We start from the raw sequence: 15922 nt of genomic DNA on the forward strand, positions 1-15922 counted from the left end.
TGTTTGAATGGTGTGCTGGAAAATTTCCACTGAGAATCTGGACTTCTCCAAAAGTTCTCTTGTCCTTAGTGATTGTCTAAGGTAATATTTTTCAGGGACTCCTAGACTATGGCCAAGGAGGTCTGGAGCTAGTTCATGGACCACTTCAAGGCCCAGAGCCAGGAACAAGGTCTCTATGTCCATTACCTGATACATGGGTGGGCAAGACTCCTCGGTTTCTTGGCATATGGTGCTGGATCCCACAGCTCTCAGAAGGACACTTTTATTGGTGAATAGATGGCAAATTATTGTTGAGAGTAGGAGAGACACAAACAAAAGTTGTTTTATTCAGCCATGATGCTAGTATCACTACCATATATTCTTGAGTAAGTCTTTTCCCTTCTTTTGGTCTTCATTTCTTCTTGTGTGTAAGGAAGAGTTTGTAAAATATTGAATCTGAGAACATTTCTAACTCTGTCATTTGATTGTCAGTCATTAAAACCTTGATGGGAATTGGTTTATTTGATGTTTCTAGCCATGAAAACTTCCTGAGAAAATTCATGGGAATGGCAACCCCATGTATGAGTGTGTATGTATACACACACACACACATATGTGTATGTGTATGTATATATATATACATATACATGTATTAGTGGTGAGGCCTCTGGTGGTAAATGACAAAAAACAACTTAAGATAATTTGGGTAAAAAGGGAGAATTCATCTCTAGCTTATAAGGAGGGAGATTTTATGGAATCTTAGGGGAAGAATAGAGCTGGGGTTTCATTCAGGAAAGGACTGAAACCAGGAATAGGCAAACCTTCAAGGATTATTCTCTATTCATTAGGTTTAGGTGATTGGTGAATGGGGTGGTTGGTTTATGGACTGGACAGGCACTCCAAAAAGTGTTTTCTCCACATAGATTGTTGGTTTTCCTTAGGGACAGTGGTCCCAGAAGTGGAGGGGGGGAATGTGGGTTTGTCCAGATGTGCCCTGTCCTGAGAGGTAGTCTCATTTGAAGTCTCTAGCCCTTGGGTATAAGGCAGTGTGGACACACAAGAAGCCGGAAGAAAAAGAGGTGTGTGAGACAAACTTCACTCTTTGTGAAGCAAATTTGTGTGACAGCAAACATACCTTCCTGGAGCTCTTTTGTTGGTCTGGGATTCAGGGCTGGTCACAGACTAGCTCCCAACAGACAATCCATGATAGCCTTTTTTTTGTCCCAGTCAACCCAAAATGGAAAAGAAGAGGCACAGAATGTCCTGGCTAATAAGGAAACCTCAAAGTGGAACTGAAGGATGTGGCAGGGTTTCTGGCCACACCTCACCCTCCACCCCCACCTGACCCATAAATGTAGAAAGCTAATTGGTGAAACTGTCTAATGGGTTGGAGCAAGGAAGCTGATCTGGGTAGAGTATGGGTGGAATGCCTGAACCCATTTCAGAGTGTCCTCATTTCTCAGTAACCTTCCTCATCTTTCTGCTATATAGTGAAAGTGTCCCTAGGCCAATAGGCCAAGGCTCCAGGCTGCCATCAGGATGGTGGGTGAAGGCCCCTACCTTATCTCAGATCTGGATCGGCGAGGCCAGCGGAGAACCTTTATAGAAAGATATGACTCCAGCCTAAAAACCATGATCCCGGTGAGACCCTATGCAAGGTAAGCCAGGAGGAGGTTTGGATGGAGAGCCGGGGGAGAACCTCCAGAATTAGTTTCTAACCTATCAGGAGAGTAAGCTCTGGCCCTGCTCCCCATGCTGCTGCTCTGTATTCTCTTGTCTTTGTGTCTTCCATCCATCCATCCATCCATCCATCCATTAGCCACTCCTGTTATCCTTTGCTGAGAGAACAATAGCTAGTGTTTAAGGAAAGCTTTCATTGTGCCAGGACCTGTCCAAGTACTTTACAAACATGGTCTCATTTGCTCTTCCCAGCCACCATGGAGGTATTATTATCTTTATCTGATGGGCGGGCAAATGAGGCACAGAGAAGTTAAGTAACTTGCTGAAAGTTCACCAGGTAGCTTTTTTTTTTTTTGTAACACACAAACTTTCTAACTGTTAACACTTGGAATGCTAAAACAATTGCCATTTAGTTAGCATACAACTTTATGGTTTGGTCAGCAACTTGGGCTGGGCTTACGTGGGTGATTCATCTGGTCTTGAGTAGGCTTACTTATAAATATTCCCGTCGGCAAGGTGGCTGCTGACTGGGACAATAGGAACAAGTGGGCCATATGGGCTATCAATTCCCATCAGGGTATCCTGGGCTTGATCACTTAGTATGAGAGCAGACTACCAAAAGGATGAGTTGAAGCATATAGGGTTTCTTGAGATTCAAGTTCAGAACTGGCACACCATTTCTTTCACAGCATTCTATTGACCAAATTGAGGAACAAGTCAGCTCAGATTCTAGGAGTGGAGAAATAGACTGGACCTACTGATGGAAGCAGTTGCAAGCTCACAATCCAAAGGGCTGTTATACAGTTGGGGAGAGAGAATTAGGTCATGTATGAACTGCAGGATAGAAACACATGTAGCTTGACTTTCAAGCTCACAAGCTTAACTCTAACATGATATAATGTGATATTATTAATATTATACTAGTATAATATTAATATTATACTAGTCATAATATTATTAATATTATGCTGCCTTTTCTGCATGGAAAAGGCCCTTATGTCCAGTCCTCTGAACATCAGAAGGCCAAGTGGCATCTCTATAGTGAGGTGACACAGCATTGCTCTTTTCTAGAATCTCTGGACCGAAGATGCACCTTGAGCCCTCTGAGGGGAGAGGTGAAGGTTGAAAGGTGAGGGAATAGGCTACCATAACTAACCCCAGGCAGGAAAGCACTAACTACCCACTGTTTTGGCTGAGCTATAATTGTTTTGTGGAGAGGCAATGTGGTGTAGAGCTTAAGAAAATGATGGGGACCTTGGAGTCAGCAAGGAGTGGGTTTGAATCATTGCTCCACCACTTTTCAACTCTAAGATTTGGCCAAGGACTTTAACTTCTCTGTGCCACTATGTTCTTGCCTACAAAATGGTGTCATTATTCCCTCCTTCTGTCCATTCCAATGATTTGTTGTAATGATTCTATGAAGTAATGTATGACTGTATCATAAAAGCCACCTTTTAGAAAGTTTTACCATGTGCCAGGTACATGGTACATTGTTAATATTCTCTTAGCTTGAGTTCTCCAAAATCAGAGTCTGAGCTAAGAACTTGGATGCAGGTAGCTCATTCAGGATGTGATCCCAGGAAGCAGGAGGGAGGATTTAGGGGAAGTGGGTCAGGGAAGGACAACATGGTGTCATCAGTGTCACTGCTGTAGGAATAGGGGCTGGATTCTACTAGGGCTTCCTGGGAAAGTGTACAATTTTCCACCCAAAGGATAGGAGGGTGCATTTGTCCATGGGCTCCTATATTCCCCATTTGTTAAGATTTGCTCCTGGAGGCATCAGTGCCCTGCAATTCTGGGCTGCACTTAAGCTCCTGAGAAGGCACTGAAACAGGTGGTGAAAAGGGGGCATAGCTCACATTGAAGACGGGATGTTGTCAGCTTGAGCCAAGCGTCTGTGACCCACGGGATCCTGGCAGCATCTGCTACAAGTATAAAGCCCTTACAGGGTCCAGAATATACTCATGGCTTAGTAATCAGTAGATATTGCTCCATGTCTCTGACTTTATTCTGTCTTAGGTGGTTAATTGGTTAATTTTGCAAGGGCAAAACCAAGGTCTTCTCCTCCTTCATTACCTCTTCCTCTTCCTCTCTTTTCTTCTCTTCCTTCTCCTCAACTGTTTACTCTTTCTCCTCCTTTTCTTTTTACTTCCTTTTCCTCCTTTTCCTTCTGCCTTCTTCCATTTCTTCTTTCTTCTCCTCCTTGCCCCTCCTCTGCCCTCTTTTTTTTTTATCTGCTAGCTGGTATTTACGCAGCCAGAGCACTTTAAATGCTTTAATTCATTCCATCCTCCTGGTCTGCAGAACCATGAGTTTGCCTCCAGCATGTGCCTGCCTAGGTAGCCTCCCTGCTTCATCCCCATGGTGTCATGCCCAGCTCTGTACCTTCCCCATCCTCCTGGGAGCACAAGACATGCACTTCAGCCTCTGATAATCAGCTTCCCGATCTTCATTTCCTCATGACAAATAGGTCAGGTGCCTTCGTTCCCATGGGTTGGTTGTGAGGTTTGAGCACTGGCTCACTAAAAAAATTCCATGGTGGGTAGCACTTATCAGTTCTGACGGCCTACCGTGGCTGATTTCAAGGCAATGTGATGTCACTGAATGCCAAGTTGGGAAGAGATGTGCATAACACCCTGTTCCATTGTATTTCTACTGTATAGATGCAACAGATTTATATAATCTAAAGACCATACATACTAGCAAAATCTAGTAAAATAATTAAGAAGTGATGAGTTTCAAGTACTTACCTTTGTCCTTAAGACGATTTATTTAAAATTAAGTAATTTTTTTTTCTAAGATTTTATTTATTTATTTGACACAGAGAGATCACAAGTAGGCAGAGAGGCAGGCAGAGAGAAAGAGGAGGAAGCAGGCTCCCTGCTGAGCAGAGAGCCCGATGCGGGACTCGATCCCAGGACCCCGAGATCATGACCTGAGTCGAAGGCAGCAGCTTAACCCACTGAGCCACCCAGGCACCCTAAAATTAAGTAATTTTTAATACTGGCCATGTTTAGCAACTAACTTGCAAAACTCCTAAAAATCTAAAAATCAGTTATCACGGACTGATATGAGCGGGTCCCAGCACACGCCATTGCTCAAATGGCTAATGGGTGGGAATCATGGCTTCTAAGTGTGGCTGTGATTATTATTACAGTTAAGAGCTCAAGCTAGGGACTCAGGGCAATAACCTCTATGCCCTGGAACACACAGTGTCTCATTTGTCTTAGGCTGGCACCCAACCCTGTGGATGATGCAGGACTGCTCTCCTTTGCTACGTTTTCCTGGATCACACCAGTGATGGTTAGGGGCTACAAGCACACATTGACTGTGGATACCCTGCCCCCGCTGTCACCATATGACTCATCGGACACCAATGCCAAAAGGTACCAGGATTCTGTGGGTCACCTCAGGAGAGGAGCCCATCCTATGCAGGGGCCCATGTGCCCTTTGAGTGATCTCCTTTCCCGGGTATGGAAGGACCTCCAGGTCCTTGGGGGCCCTTTTTGATGGGTGCTCCCTGAAACATGAGTTTAGCTGACTAAATTTATTGACCCAGTCTCTGGGGAGGTGAGGACTGGGGAAAGATGGTGTGGAAGAAGGATTGTTTGTGAGTTACAGCCTAAGGCTTAGGAGCTGGGTTGTCGCTGATTTATAGAAGCCCTACATCGGGACGAAGGCGGCCAGAATTTCACTTTGCACTGTGCTGGCTAGACCCACCTGGGCTGCTGCTGAGTGCAGCTCCAGGCATCATGTTTTGCTTAACTTTAAAAATCATTATTGGGCTTTTGTATTGTAAAATTTGTTTAAGTTGAGCCAAATGAAACTGCTAATATTTGACAGTTTTGACTTGCAAAAAATGTAAATGTCATTGGTTCAACCTAATTCGTATTAATTCTAAAAATGTTAAAGCAACAGACATTTAAGCCATGAGAGTATCCCTACTGTACTCCTGCTCTGCTACTCAAGAGATCAGCATTGTTAAACGTTTATGTTGATCTGTCCAGAATTTTTTCTACTCTAATTAAGCATACCCTTTTGTACCATCTTCTGTGGATCAGTACCTCTTCTTCCTCCCATTTACATGTCATTTTTTTTCTTTAAACAAAGTGAAGTGTTATAGAATGGTTGACCATTTTGCTATTTTCAGTAAGCATTTATAAAGATTTTTCCATGTCAGCATAAGGATAAAGACATTAACTTCATTCTTTCTCCCAGCTCCTTTGGCCTTTGAGGTTGTGATGAATCATAATGTCTTAAACAATGGGGGAACTTCTCTAAGACTTTTTTGCACTTGTTTCTTTTGGGAGTCTTCTTATCTTTGGCCACATGTGGTAAAGTGCAAAGTATAGTCTGGAGTATGTACTTAAAGGACTGGGAATTTTAATCATGGTCTTGCAATTGTTTCTACAGTTGTGCTTCTCCTCACCCATGTGTTGCAGATATCTCATTCAATGGTAATTTCCCATATCTATAGTCCAGAGAAAGTTGCCAGTGAGATCAGAGAAGAAGAGCTGGACCAGTGCCTGTGGAGTATTGGATTTTCCTTCTACTTCTCTGGTCTGAACTTCTCTTTCTGTTTTTAATGTTTCCTTCTCTCTACCCAACATCAACTTGGGTCCTCTTCTCTTCCATGCTATGCCTATTCCTCGGTGAGTTTATCCCTTGTAAAGACTCAACACCAAATACAACCTTTTAATACTATGCCCCTTCAGTCCACGTCTCTCTTCCAGACTCTGAATTCATATGTCCCGCATCCAACTGGACAGCTGGACTTGCATGACTCATAAATGTCTTGTATCTAAAGCTGCTTTCTTCTGGGCCCCAACCTGACGATGCTCTTCTCTTCTTCTTGACAAACTCCATTCACACCCTTGGTTGAGCCAGAAAATTGGGGTCCCTGATCCTCCCTCCCCTTTCTTTTACATCTAGTTCATCAGTATGTCCCGTTGTCTCTGTCCATTCTTTCTCAAATGCACGTCCCTTAAAGCCAGTGTCAAACCACCACCACTTCTCCCCTGGTTGTCAACAGTCTCCTGCTATGGTCCCCCTGCTTTTGCTCTTGTTCCCCCTATAACCCACTATTCTCACACCAACCTGAATGTTGTTTTAGATATGTAAAATGATCTTATCACTTAGGCTTAAAAACCTGCAATGGCTTCCTTTGCTCCAGAAAATAAACCTAAACTCCTTTCTGAGAACTATGAGGTCCCACGGGATTTGGCTTTGCCTCTCCTCCCAGTGTCATGTCAGCCTGTCTCCTCCTTCACCACACTCTTGTCACACTTGCCTTCTTTCAGATCTTTGAAATGGACTAACTCCTCCCTGTTCTGGGGAAGACTACTCTTGTCATGCTTCTGTTGCCTCTGTCTTTTTTTTTTTTTTTTTTTAATCAGAACTGGTATTGTGCCAGAGATGGGCAGTAGGAGCAGGAAATGAAGGCCTGGAAAGTGCCCAAGTGCCAGGTACCAGCTGGTGCTTGTGCCGAGGCTTTGCCCTCCTGCCCCTCCTGTATCCCATCTGCCCTAGAAAGGAAGAAGAGAGAATCAGAACTGCTTCTGTAGAGCGACCACGGCCAGGGATGAGGGCTGTGTTGAGCACCTTTGAGAGGTTTGTCCCTCCAAGTAGTTTCAAACAGCAAATGGAAATGTAAGCCCCTTTCCTTCTTCCTGTTCTTTCATCACAGATTTCGAATCCTTTGGGATGAAGAGGTAGAAAGAGTGGGTCCTGAGCAAGCCTCTCTGGGCCGAGTAGTCTGGAAATTCCAGAGGACACGTGTTTTGATGGATATTGTGGCCAACATCCTGTGTGTGATCATGGCAGCCATAGGGCCGGTGAGTGGGGGTGGCCCTTCGCCTGCCTTGTCAAACAGGTCCCTAGTCTGGCAAAGAATGTCATTAGTTGCTTTCTCTACGAGCTGGTGGGTTTAGTACATTGTCATTATCTTTGAGCTCCTTGGGGGCAAATTTTCATAAAGCTAATCCTTGTCAAGCACAGCAGCCGCCACTGAAATTAATTAAAAAGTTTGCCTCATAAAGTCAGCTTGCCGACATTATCTGAGGCTTCCTATACAAACCTCAACCCCCAGTGGCCCTCTTCTCTCTCCATTGTGCTGTTTTGCAGACGGTTCTCATTCACCAAATCCTCCAACATACCGAGAGCATTTCTAGGAATGTCTGGGCTGGCATTGGCCTGTGCATAGCCCTTTTTGCTACTGAGTTTACCAAAGTGCTCTTTTGGGCCCTTGCCTGGGCCATAAATTACCGCACAGCAATCCGGTTGAAGGTGGCTGTCTCTACTTTGGTTTTCGAAAACCTGGTGTCCTTCAAGACGCTGGCACACATCTCTGTTGGTGAGGTAAGCAGGTCCAGAGTTTCATTTTAGAAAATTAAATCCTGGCTTTTCTGAATATGAGTGAAATGTGCTTCCTGGATGGTGCATATGCCTTCTTTTTTTTTTGTCCAATGTCCTGCCCATTATACCCTATTTCCATGTTAAATGAGATGAGAGAGACTCAAAACACCAGAGGAATTTAGTGAAAGGAGGGCTCCATTCAAGCTGGAGAATTTGGAAAGGCTTTCTTGTTCCAGCTGACTCAGGGCTGGGGGATGACATCATTCAATCCCTTTGGGGACACTGAGGCAGTATGGGATACACCACAGGCATTTAAAAAAATGAGTGAGGAATTGATCCAGTAATTCTGATTGTGTAGAGTTTGGGGTGCCAAAGCCATAATAAAGACTGCCTACTGGACTTCAGAACTTATACTTTCCCTTTTTCTCTTTCCTTCTTTCTTTCCTTCCTTCCTTCCTTCCTTCCTTCCTTCCTTCCTTCCTTCCTCTCTCTCTCTCTTCTCTTCTCTTCTGTTCTCTTCTCTTCGAGTAGGAGAAAGAGAGAGGGTCAGAGAGAGGGACAGATGGAAAGAGTGAATATCAAGCAGGCTCCACACCCAGTGCACAGCCTGACATGGGGCTCGATCTCACAACCTTTAGATCATGACTTGAGCCAAAAACAAGAGTTGGACACAACTGACTGAGCCACCCAGGTGCCCTGAATTTATATTTTCTTAAGCCTTTGAACCTTAGCAATAAAATCCTCACCATTTACACAATAAAATTTCCCTAGTCAAGGGAACTCCATGTGGCACGAAGTAAGGGAGAAGATTTGCCTTTGTCTTACAGTTGCTCTTTCATTATGTCCAAAGTATCTTGTATCAGTTAAGATGCACTTGGTTGCATAGAACCAGAAAATATAAAGTAACAGTAGATTAAGCAAGATGAATTTATTTCACATTTTGCAAAAGGAGTGTGGAAGAGAACAATTCAGAGCTGGTACGGGGATTTCTGGATCTTCTTTTCTTTGTCACTATCCTAGTGCATGACTCCCATAATGGTTTAGGGTAGATGCTGGAGGTCCAGTCATGCTAGTCATGTTTCAGATAGCTGGTAAAAGGAAGGAGGAAAGAATAAGGATATATGTCCTCTAAGTTGAGTTCGTTCCCTTTAAGAATGCATTTCCAAGCTCCCACTTGACACTTTTGGCTTTTATCTATCTCATTGTCCTTGACATAATCACATGGCCGTACTCTTTCCACAAAGGAAACTAAAAAATGTAGTTTTTTAGCTGGGCGCATTCGTGCTCTGAATAAAGCAGGAAGAAGGAGAGATAGATAAAGGGTAGGCAGCTAGCCATTTCTCCAGCTTGCTCTTAGATGATAATATTTATTACTCTTATGTCTTTCTTCATTGGGACTCTCAGTCCTAAAATACTGGCCTCTCCAAAATCAGATCAGCATGAGAGCCACAAAATTCATCATGTTTGTCCCTTGGCAATACCCCTCCCTCTTAAAGCAGTTTCTTCTTTCCTTCTCTTCTCACTTGAGGAGATGTTTGGGTGATGCTTCCAAAGCCTGATTCCATGTGCTTTCTTTCCAGGTGCTCAATATACTATCAAATGATAGTTATTCCTTGTTTGAAGCTGCCTTGTTTTGTCCGTTGCCAGCCACCATCCCTATCCTAATGGCTGTTTGTGCAGTGTATGCTTTTTTCATTCTGGGCCCCACAGCCCTCATCGGGATATCTGTGTACATCGTATTCATCCCCATCCAGGTAATGGCAGATCTTTGCAACTGTAACCTCTGTATGCTTGCATTTTGCACACATGTTCTCACTGAATTAAATAGAAGGTTTCATTTCCAGGGCAGGAACCTGAAGCCTGTGCCCTCACTTCGTGTTCACGAATGTGTTTTCTTTTCTTGGCACAGTGTATTTTATTTTTAAGAACTTGAATTTGAATGCCCTAGGGGAGAAAGGCATGTTTTCCAGTTTGTCAAAGTCCCCAACACTCTGTTTGCATCCTAATAACTCATGTATTTGTATCACCTGCTTGACCTCCAGTGTTGTCCCCTGGTTCACATCGGCTGCCACAACTCGAGGGAAGGATGGCTGAGAATCTTAGCCCAACTTCCCTTTGAACTTTTCCTGGCACTTATACTCTGATCCCTGGATTTTTAGGCCAACTGCAATTCAGCAATTCTCTCTGAACACTGTTTGTACCTTGATTTCAGATGTTTATGGCTAAGCTCAATTCAGCTTTCCGACGATCAGCAATTTCGGTGACAGACAAGCGAGTTCAGACAATGAATGAGTTTCTGACCTGCATAAAGCTGATTAAAATGTACGCCTGGGAAAAATCTTTTACCAATACCATTCAAGGTAGGACGTGCTGGTGCTTGAAGAACCACTTACTCTGTAGAATGTGCTCTTCCAAAGTGTTCTTAAGGTTCCTGGGGCCAGGCATTCCAGAAAGGGGGCCGTGGGGACCCCTTGAGCTGCTTTGCAGGCTTTTCAAAGGATTACAGAGGTTTTAATAGACCCAGGCATCTGTTCTGGTGAACCCAAGTCCTCAACAGGTGAGAGATATAAGGTCTAGCCTTTATGAAGGCATGTGGATGTTGGTACTGACCAGTTACCTTTCACAAAAGTAATCCACTAAAACATTATAAAGAGAAGAGCTATCTATTTCCTTGACTTAGAAGATGTATACACATACACAGGCACATACTCGAGCTTATGTATATATATCTCCTTGCCTGCAGCAACATCATGATGATTGGATGACCCCCTGACTTGACATTCCTTGCACAGATATGAGGACACATACATAGCTTTTTAAAAAAGATGATATTAAGCCATTACAATCAAATATAAATGCAAATCTAATTGCAGGAACATTTACATAATTGCTGACATAGACTCAGGTGGTTGGCCGGTTAATGGTCTGAACCACTGTTACAATTGACTCTCTGGATCTACAATTACACTTTTAGATCAGCATGTAATTGGCCCTGAAGCTGTGTCTCTGTGTTTTAGGGAGTGGTTTTAGAAAACTTGCTTCTGAGATTGCCCAAGGAAATGCTGCAGTTTGGGACACTGGCAACCCTTTGGAACATTCCTTGAAGACCCAGAAATACTTCCCTTACACCTTGAACTCACTTTAGTACAGTGATTTGATTAAACTGGATTCCATTTGACTTAGTTCGATTTAATTCAACTCATTTTAATTCGAGTCAGTTTAACTCAATAAATATTTATCAGCTTCCTGCTATGTGCAAGGTCATGGGAGCTACATAGAATTATAAGAAAAAGGGTTCCTGCTTCTGGGATGAAGGAACAATGAGTTAACTAAGCTCAACAGTAGCTGTAAGTTTTTGGCTCTGCCTCTAGAATATGTCTGGAATCTGCTTCTCTTCGTTCTGCTGCCACACTATTGCAAGCCAATATTCTCTCCCTTTTGGAGTATGGAAAGAACTTCCAGATGCAACATTTGCTTTCTTCCCTCCCCCTAAAATCCATTATGTACTCAGAAACCACTGTGACCTTTGAAAAATGTCAGTCAGATCCTGTTCCTCCCTGCTGAAAAATCTTTAGTGGCTTCTTATCACACTTAGATTATTCCAATTTAGGACTTTTGATTTAAATCCAAATTCCTTGGGACACCTGGATGGCTCAGTGGGTTAAAGCCTCTGCCTTCAGCTCAGGTCATGATCTCAGGGTCTTGGGATCAAGCCCCGCATCGGGCTCTTTGCTCAGTGGGGAGCCTGCAACCCCCTCCCCCTCTGCCTGCCTCTCTGCCTACTTGTGATCTCTGTCAAATAAATAAATAAAGTCTTTAAAAAAATAATAAATCCAAATTCCTTTCTATGGCCTATTGGATCCAACATGATCTGACCCCTGAAGACCTCTCTGATCTCATCACATCTTGTCCTAACCCTTGATAATTCGCTTGGGCCATGAGAACCTTCTGTCTTTTTTTAGAACAACATCCATGCTCATTCATACCTTAGGATCTTTGCAGTTGCTGTTCTTTCTGCCTGAAGTGCTCTTGTGCTAGATTTTGATGGTGACTTTGGGATGCCTCTCAATGTTGTTGACTCAAAGAGGCCTTCTTGACTATAGTTCTAAGCAGGCCCATTCTCTACCAATTCCTTTTAATCACTTCATCTTGTTCATTTCTTTCATATCGCCCAACAAATTAGTAATGACAGGATTTGTTTGTTTATTTCTCTATTGTCTGTCTCCCCAATGGAAAGAAAGCTGAGACTCTGTTGACTCCTATGCTGTCCAACACCCAAGTGCAGCACCTGGTCAATAGTAGACATCCAGGTTAAAATTTGTTAAATGAGTGAACACGTGAACTAACCATAGGATGAAATGGGGAAAATGTCACCAAGGAAATGGAGAGAAGCTCCAGGAGGGTGAGGGGTTGAGCATATCCCATTGGAGAGATCAGGAGAAGCATTATGGCAAAAGTGGCATTTTAGAAAGGCCTTGAATGATAGCAAGGATTCAGACATAGACAGAACTGGGGAAGACCCCCAGCAGGAACAGAGGCCTCGAGGTAGATATGTGAGGATGTGCTTGGGGACAAGGAGGTGGGTGGTATCGCAGAGGTAAAGGGCATGTGGACAGCAAAACTTCAGACTGTAGTAGAACTGGGTTCCAGCTGTACCATGACCAATTAAAAAGCAAGTTACTTAACCTGTGAAGGCTTTTCTGTCCTGCCAGAGGGCATAATAATAGCTCTTCCCTTGTCACACAGTGATTAGAGTGATCAAATGAGAACATTATGCCGTGCTCAGCCGAGCACTCAGTAAGAATCGTGATGGCCCCATGATGCCAGTGTGAAAGGGTTTTTGCGGAAGAGGCTAGAATTGGAATTAAGAACTTTAAACACCAGGAGAAGGAGGCTTGAATTTAACTTGTGAGCAACGTGGAGGTGTGGACCCCATCTGGACTCATGAAAGGGAGAAATGCTCTTGGGCTTTGGTAGTTGTTCCTGAGACACAGGACAGGAACCCCAATCTGGCAGTCTCCAGGCTTGGCACCTGTGTTTTATTTGGTTTCTATAGTATTTAGAAACTTTCCAATCAGTTCCCAACATTTGCAAGGAGAAGGATGTCCCACAAAATTCCAGACCCCAGTCTTCGGAATAGCTAAAGGTCTGGTGACCCTGGGCTGCCCTGCATTGAGAGGTTGTGGCCCCTTTCACTGAGGCATGTGGTCCCCGTTTTGCTACACTGCACACCTTCCCTCTGGTCTTACTCTCTGCCCACTGCCTTCATTTACATTACTTGCCTCACCCCTGTCGGCATCCATGTGTAGGACTTCCTGACACAGAATCAGAATTGGAAAAGACCCCAGAAACCATCCAATGTGGCAGCGGACATGCACTGAATTCCCAGTTTGCACCCAGGACTTTCTGCGCTTCCTCTAGTTTAAACTCCACAGCAGGAATCCTAAATTCTCTTTTACAGGAGGATCAGGTAGGGGTAAATACATTTCTTAGTGCCGCCAAATAAATCCATCATGGACTGTTCTCTATTTACAGATATAAGGAAGCGGGAAAGGAAATTACTGGAAAAAGCTGGATTCGTCCAAAGTGGAAACTCAGCCCTGGCCCCCATTGCATCCACAATAGCCATTGTATTGACCTTCACCTGCCACATCCTTCTCAGACGCAGGCTCACTGCCCCGGTGGTAAGAACCATCTCCAGAACGGGCTTCCTTCTCACTGTAGCACTGGCAGGTGCCAGGTGGGAAGTGTCTCCCTGCCTGCAGAGGCCCGAGACTGTGGACTGGCACAGAATACCCAATCCCAGAAGGGCCAGAATTCTATCTTTACTTTTAAAAACAAGTCCTTGGGCTGCGGTGAACCCGGGATAGCCCAACAGAGACTTTTGTTCAGTCTAACTCAGTGCAGGAGTAGTGGTTAATGTTGGAACACAATTTGACATTTGGAAAACAAAACTGGAAGCAGACGAGCACTTGGCTGCCTTATTCACAATTATTCCTATGCTTTATAAAAAGGGAAGTTTGTGAGAGTTCTCTTGGTGGGAGGAGTCGTAGGTACTGGGAGATGCAAGGGTCAGAATCCCCCTCTTCAAAATCCTAACTCTGGTACTTTACCATGACAGAGGCAATTCATTGAACCCCTCTTGCTTGGTTTTATTATCTACAAATGGGGTTATAATAGTCCCTGTGGTTGTGAGGACTGAAGGAGTTCTATAAAAGAAGGCATGTGGAACAGCGCCTGGTACGTTGTAAATGCTGTGTAAGTGTTTGTTGTTCTTATTAGCCTGATGCTCACCCAGGCCAGGCGATTTGGGGCTGAAAGCCTCCGAGGGAGAATTAGAATGAATGTGAGATGCTCAGGGTTTTTTTTTTTTTTTTTTTTATAAGGGGGTCTGTGCACTCAAAGGTAAAGAAGCTCTGGGCTAGATGGGAAACAGCTCCTGGCTGAAATAAACAGCTGAGTTATTAAACCCAGTGTCTGAAGGGTAAGTGAATGGAGGAAGGGCAATAAAAACAAGAAAAAGAGAGAGAAAGAGAGAGAGAGAATGAAATAAGCAAGTGGGGTCGCAGAGCAATAGTTGCACCAAAAATTACCGATTTTGAGGGGAACGGAGATGTGGAGAAGGCAGGATGCTCCTGCTGAGGGGGCATCTGTTGTGTCACTGTCAGTCCTAGAACCTCCTCGTGTTTCTTGTGATGTGCTTTTTGTTTTCTTGGGTTCTTCACACGCAGTTTACTCACACACTCTGGGGGCTTGAATTCAGCCACGAACCTGAAGCCAGAATGAATGGTAATGCCATACCAAAGCCTCAACGGAACGCTTTTCAATTATTGTGACTGTGTTCTATGATCCCAAACGATGGCAAAGAATTCTATCCCCAGCAATACATCAAGCAAATTTAAAACCAAATTGAGTGCACGTGGTTAATATTTTCTAAAATGATGATTTAGAAGAAAGGTAGGCCAAGAACAAATTCTCCCAAATGCAAGGCACATATTTCTTCAGATTCAGAATCCTTTGTCTTCTCTGTCAGGGCCACATCAGGAAGAGGTCAGCCCCCAGGTGCTGGCTCACGTCAGGCAGCCCAAGTGCTATGTCAACCAAGGCTTGGGTTTTCTGAGCCAAGATAGTGCTTGGGGACTTAGGGGAGCTGAGTTCTCTCTGGGGATGGATTTGGGACCAGATGTGATAAAGACAGCATTCTTCATTGTGCCCTTACAGAACTACTGAGGATTAGTTGAAGCCCAGGGCTCTGTCCATGGGGCCCATACAACAGCAGGAAGGATCACTCTGGATTTGTTGATGGAAGCTGTGTTACTAATTCCTTAAATAGGTGGTTAGGGGAGAAGTTGTTCATTACAAATTGGACAGGTGAGAAGATGAAATCTGAGAGATGAGATCATGCACCCCTGGGGTACTGGTGGAGTGAGGAAACTTATCTTCACTGAGGCTGTATGATGTTAACCACCTACCAGGCAGGGCTCAGGGAGAAAGGTCTCAGTAAGGAGGGGAGGTGATTTTTTTGGGAATGGCAGTTGAACAGAGGCTTTCAAGTTTGTCTCAGACATGTGGTGAGCGTGTGGAGGCCAGACCCCAGGGGCAGGAGAACCCGAAGTCACTCTCCACACGCCAGCATGGGCCAACTGGTCCTTCCAGGAAACTTCTGCCTTCATTTTGGGGCTGAATATGGTATGGATATTTAAACACCAGAAATAAATCTAGATGTGAAGGGCCAGAGGCCTTTGAAGAAACTGGAAAAAGACGGTAACTTAGGACAGTCCATGGGGTTTTGGGTGAATGGTCTAGGCCTTGTAAAGACGTGGATGGAGACTTCGAAACACATTCATTTAGAGGACTTCCTTGGACACGATCCTCTCTGTACTGGCAGAGACAAGGGATACATCTCCCA

The 15922-nt window shown here is 44.1% G+C and overlaps 1 protein-coding gene across 14 annotated transcripts in view; it reads left to right on the plus strand.

Annotated features, from left to right (window-relative positions):
- ABCC12 (ATP binding cassette subfamily C member 12) overlaps positions 1 to 15922 on the plus strand; it is an 80060-nt gene that overhangs the window by 13607 nt on the left and 50531 nt on the right. For 12 of the 14 annotated variants that reach the window (XR_014305672.1, XR_014305673.1, XR_014305674.1 and 9 more), the window contains exons 2-8: positions 1471 to 1637; positions 4890 to 5045; positions 7346 to 7493; positions 7783 to 8016; positions 9594 to 9767; positions 10226 to 10373; positions 13549 to 13697. Coding sequence is in view for 7 of the 14 variants with exons in the window: in XM_082711388.1 (XP_082567514.1) it covers positions 1519 to 1637; positions 4890 to 5045; positions 7346 to 7493; positions 7783 to 8016; positions 9594 to 9767; positions 10226 to 10373; positions 13549 to 13697 (1128 nt within the window). In the remaining 7 variants the exon portion in view is untranslated. Of the gene's footprint in view, positions 1 to 1470; positions 1638 to 2730; positions 2789 to 4889; positions 5046 to 7345; positions 7494 to 7782; positions 8017 to 9593; positions 9768 to 10225; positions 10374 to 13548; positions 13698 to 15922 lie in introns of those variants that run through there. The other 2 variants (XM_082711389.1, XM_082711393.1) reach the window with 2 other exon arrangements.

This window comes from Mustela nivalis (genome assembly GCF_964662115.1).
Source record: "Mustela nivalis genome assembly, chromosome: 18".
Classification (NCBI taxonomy): domain Eukaryota; kingdom Metazoa; phylum Chordata; class Mammalia; order Carnivora; family Mustelidae; genus Mustela; species Mustela nivalis.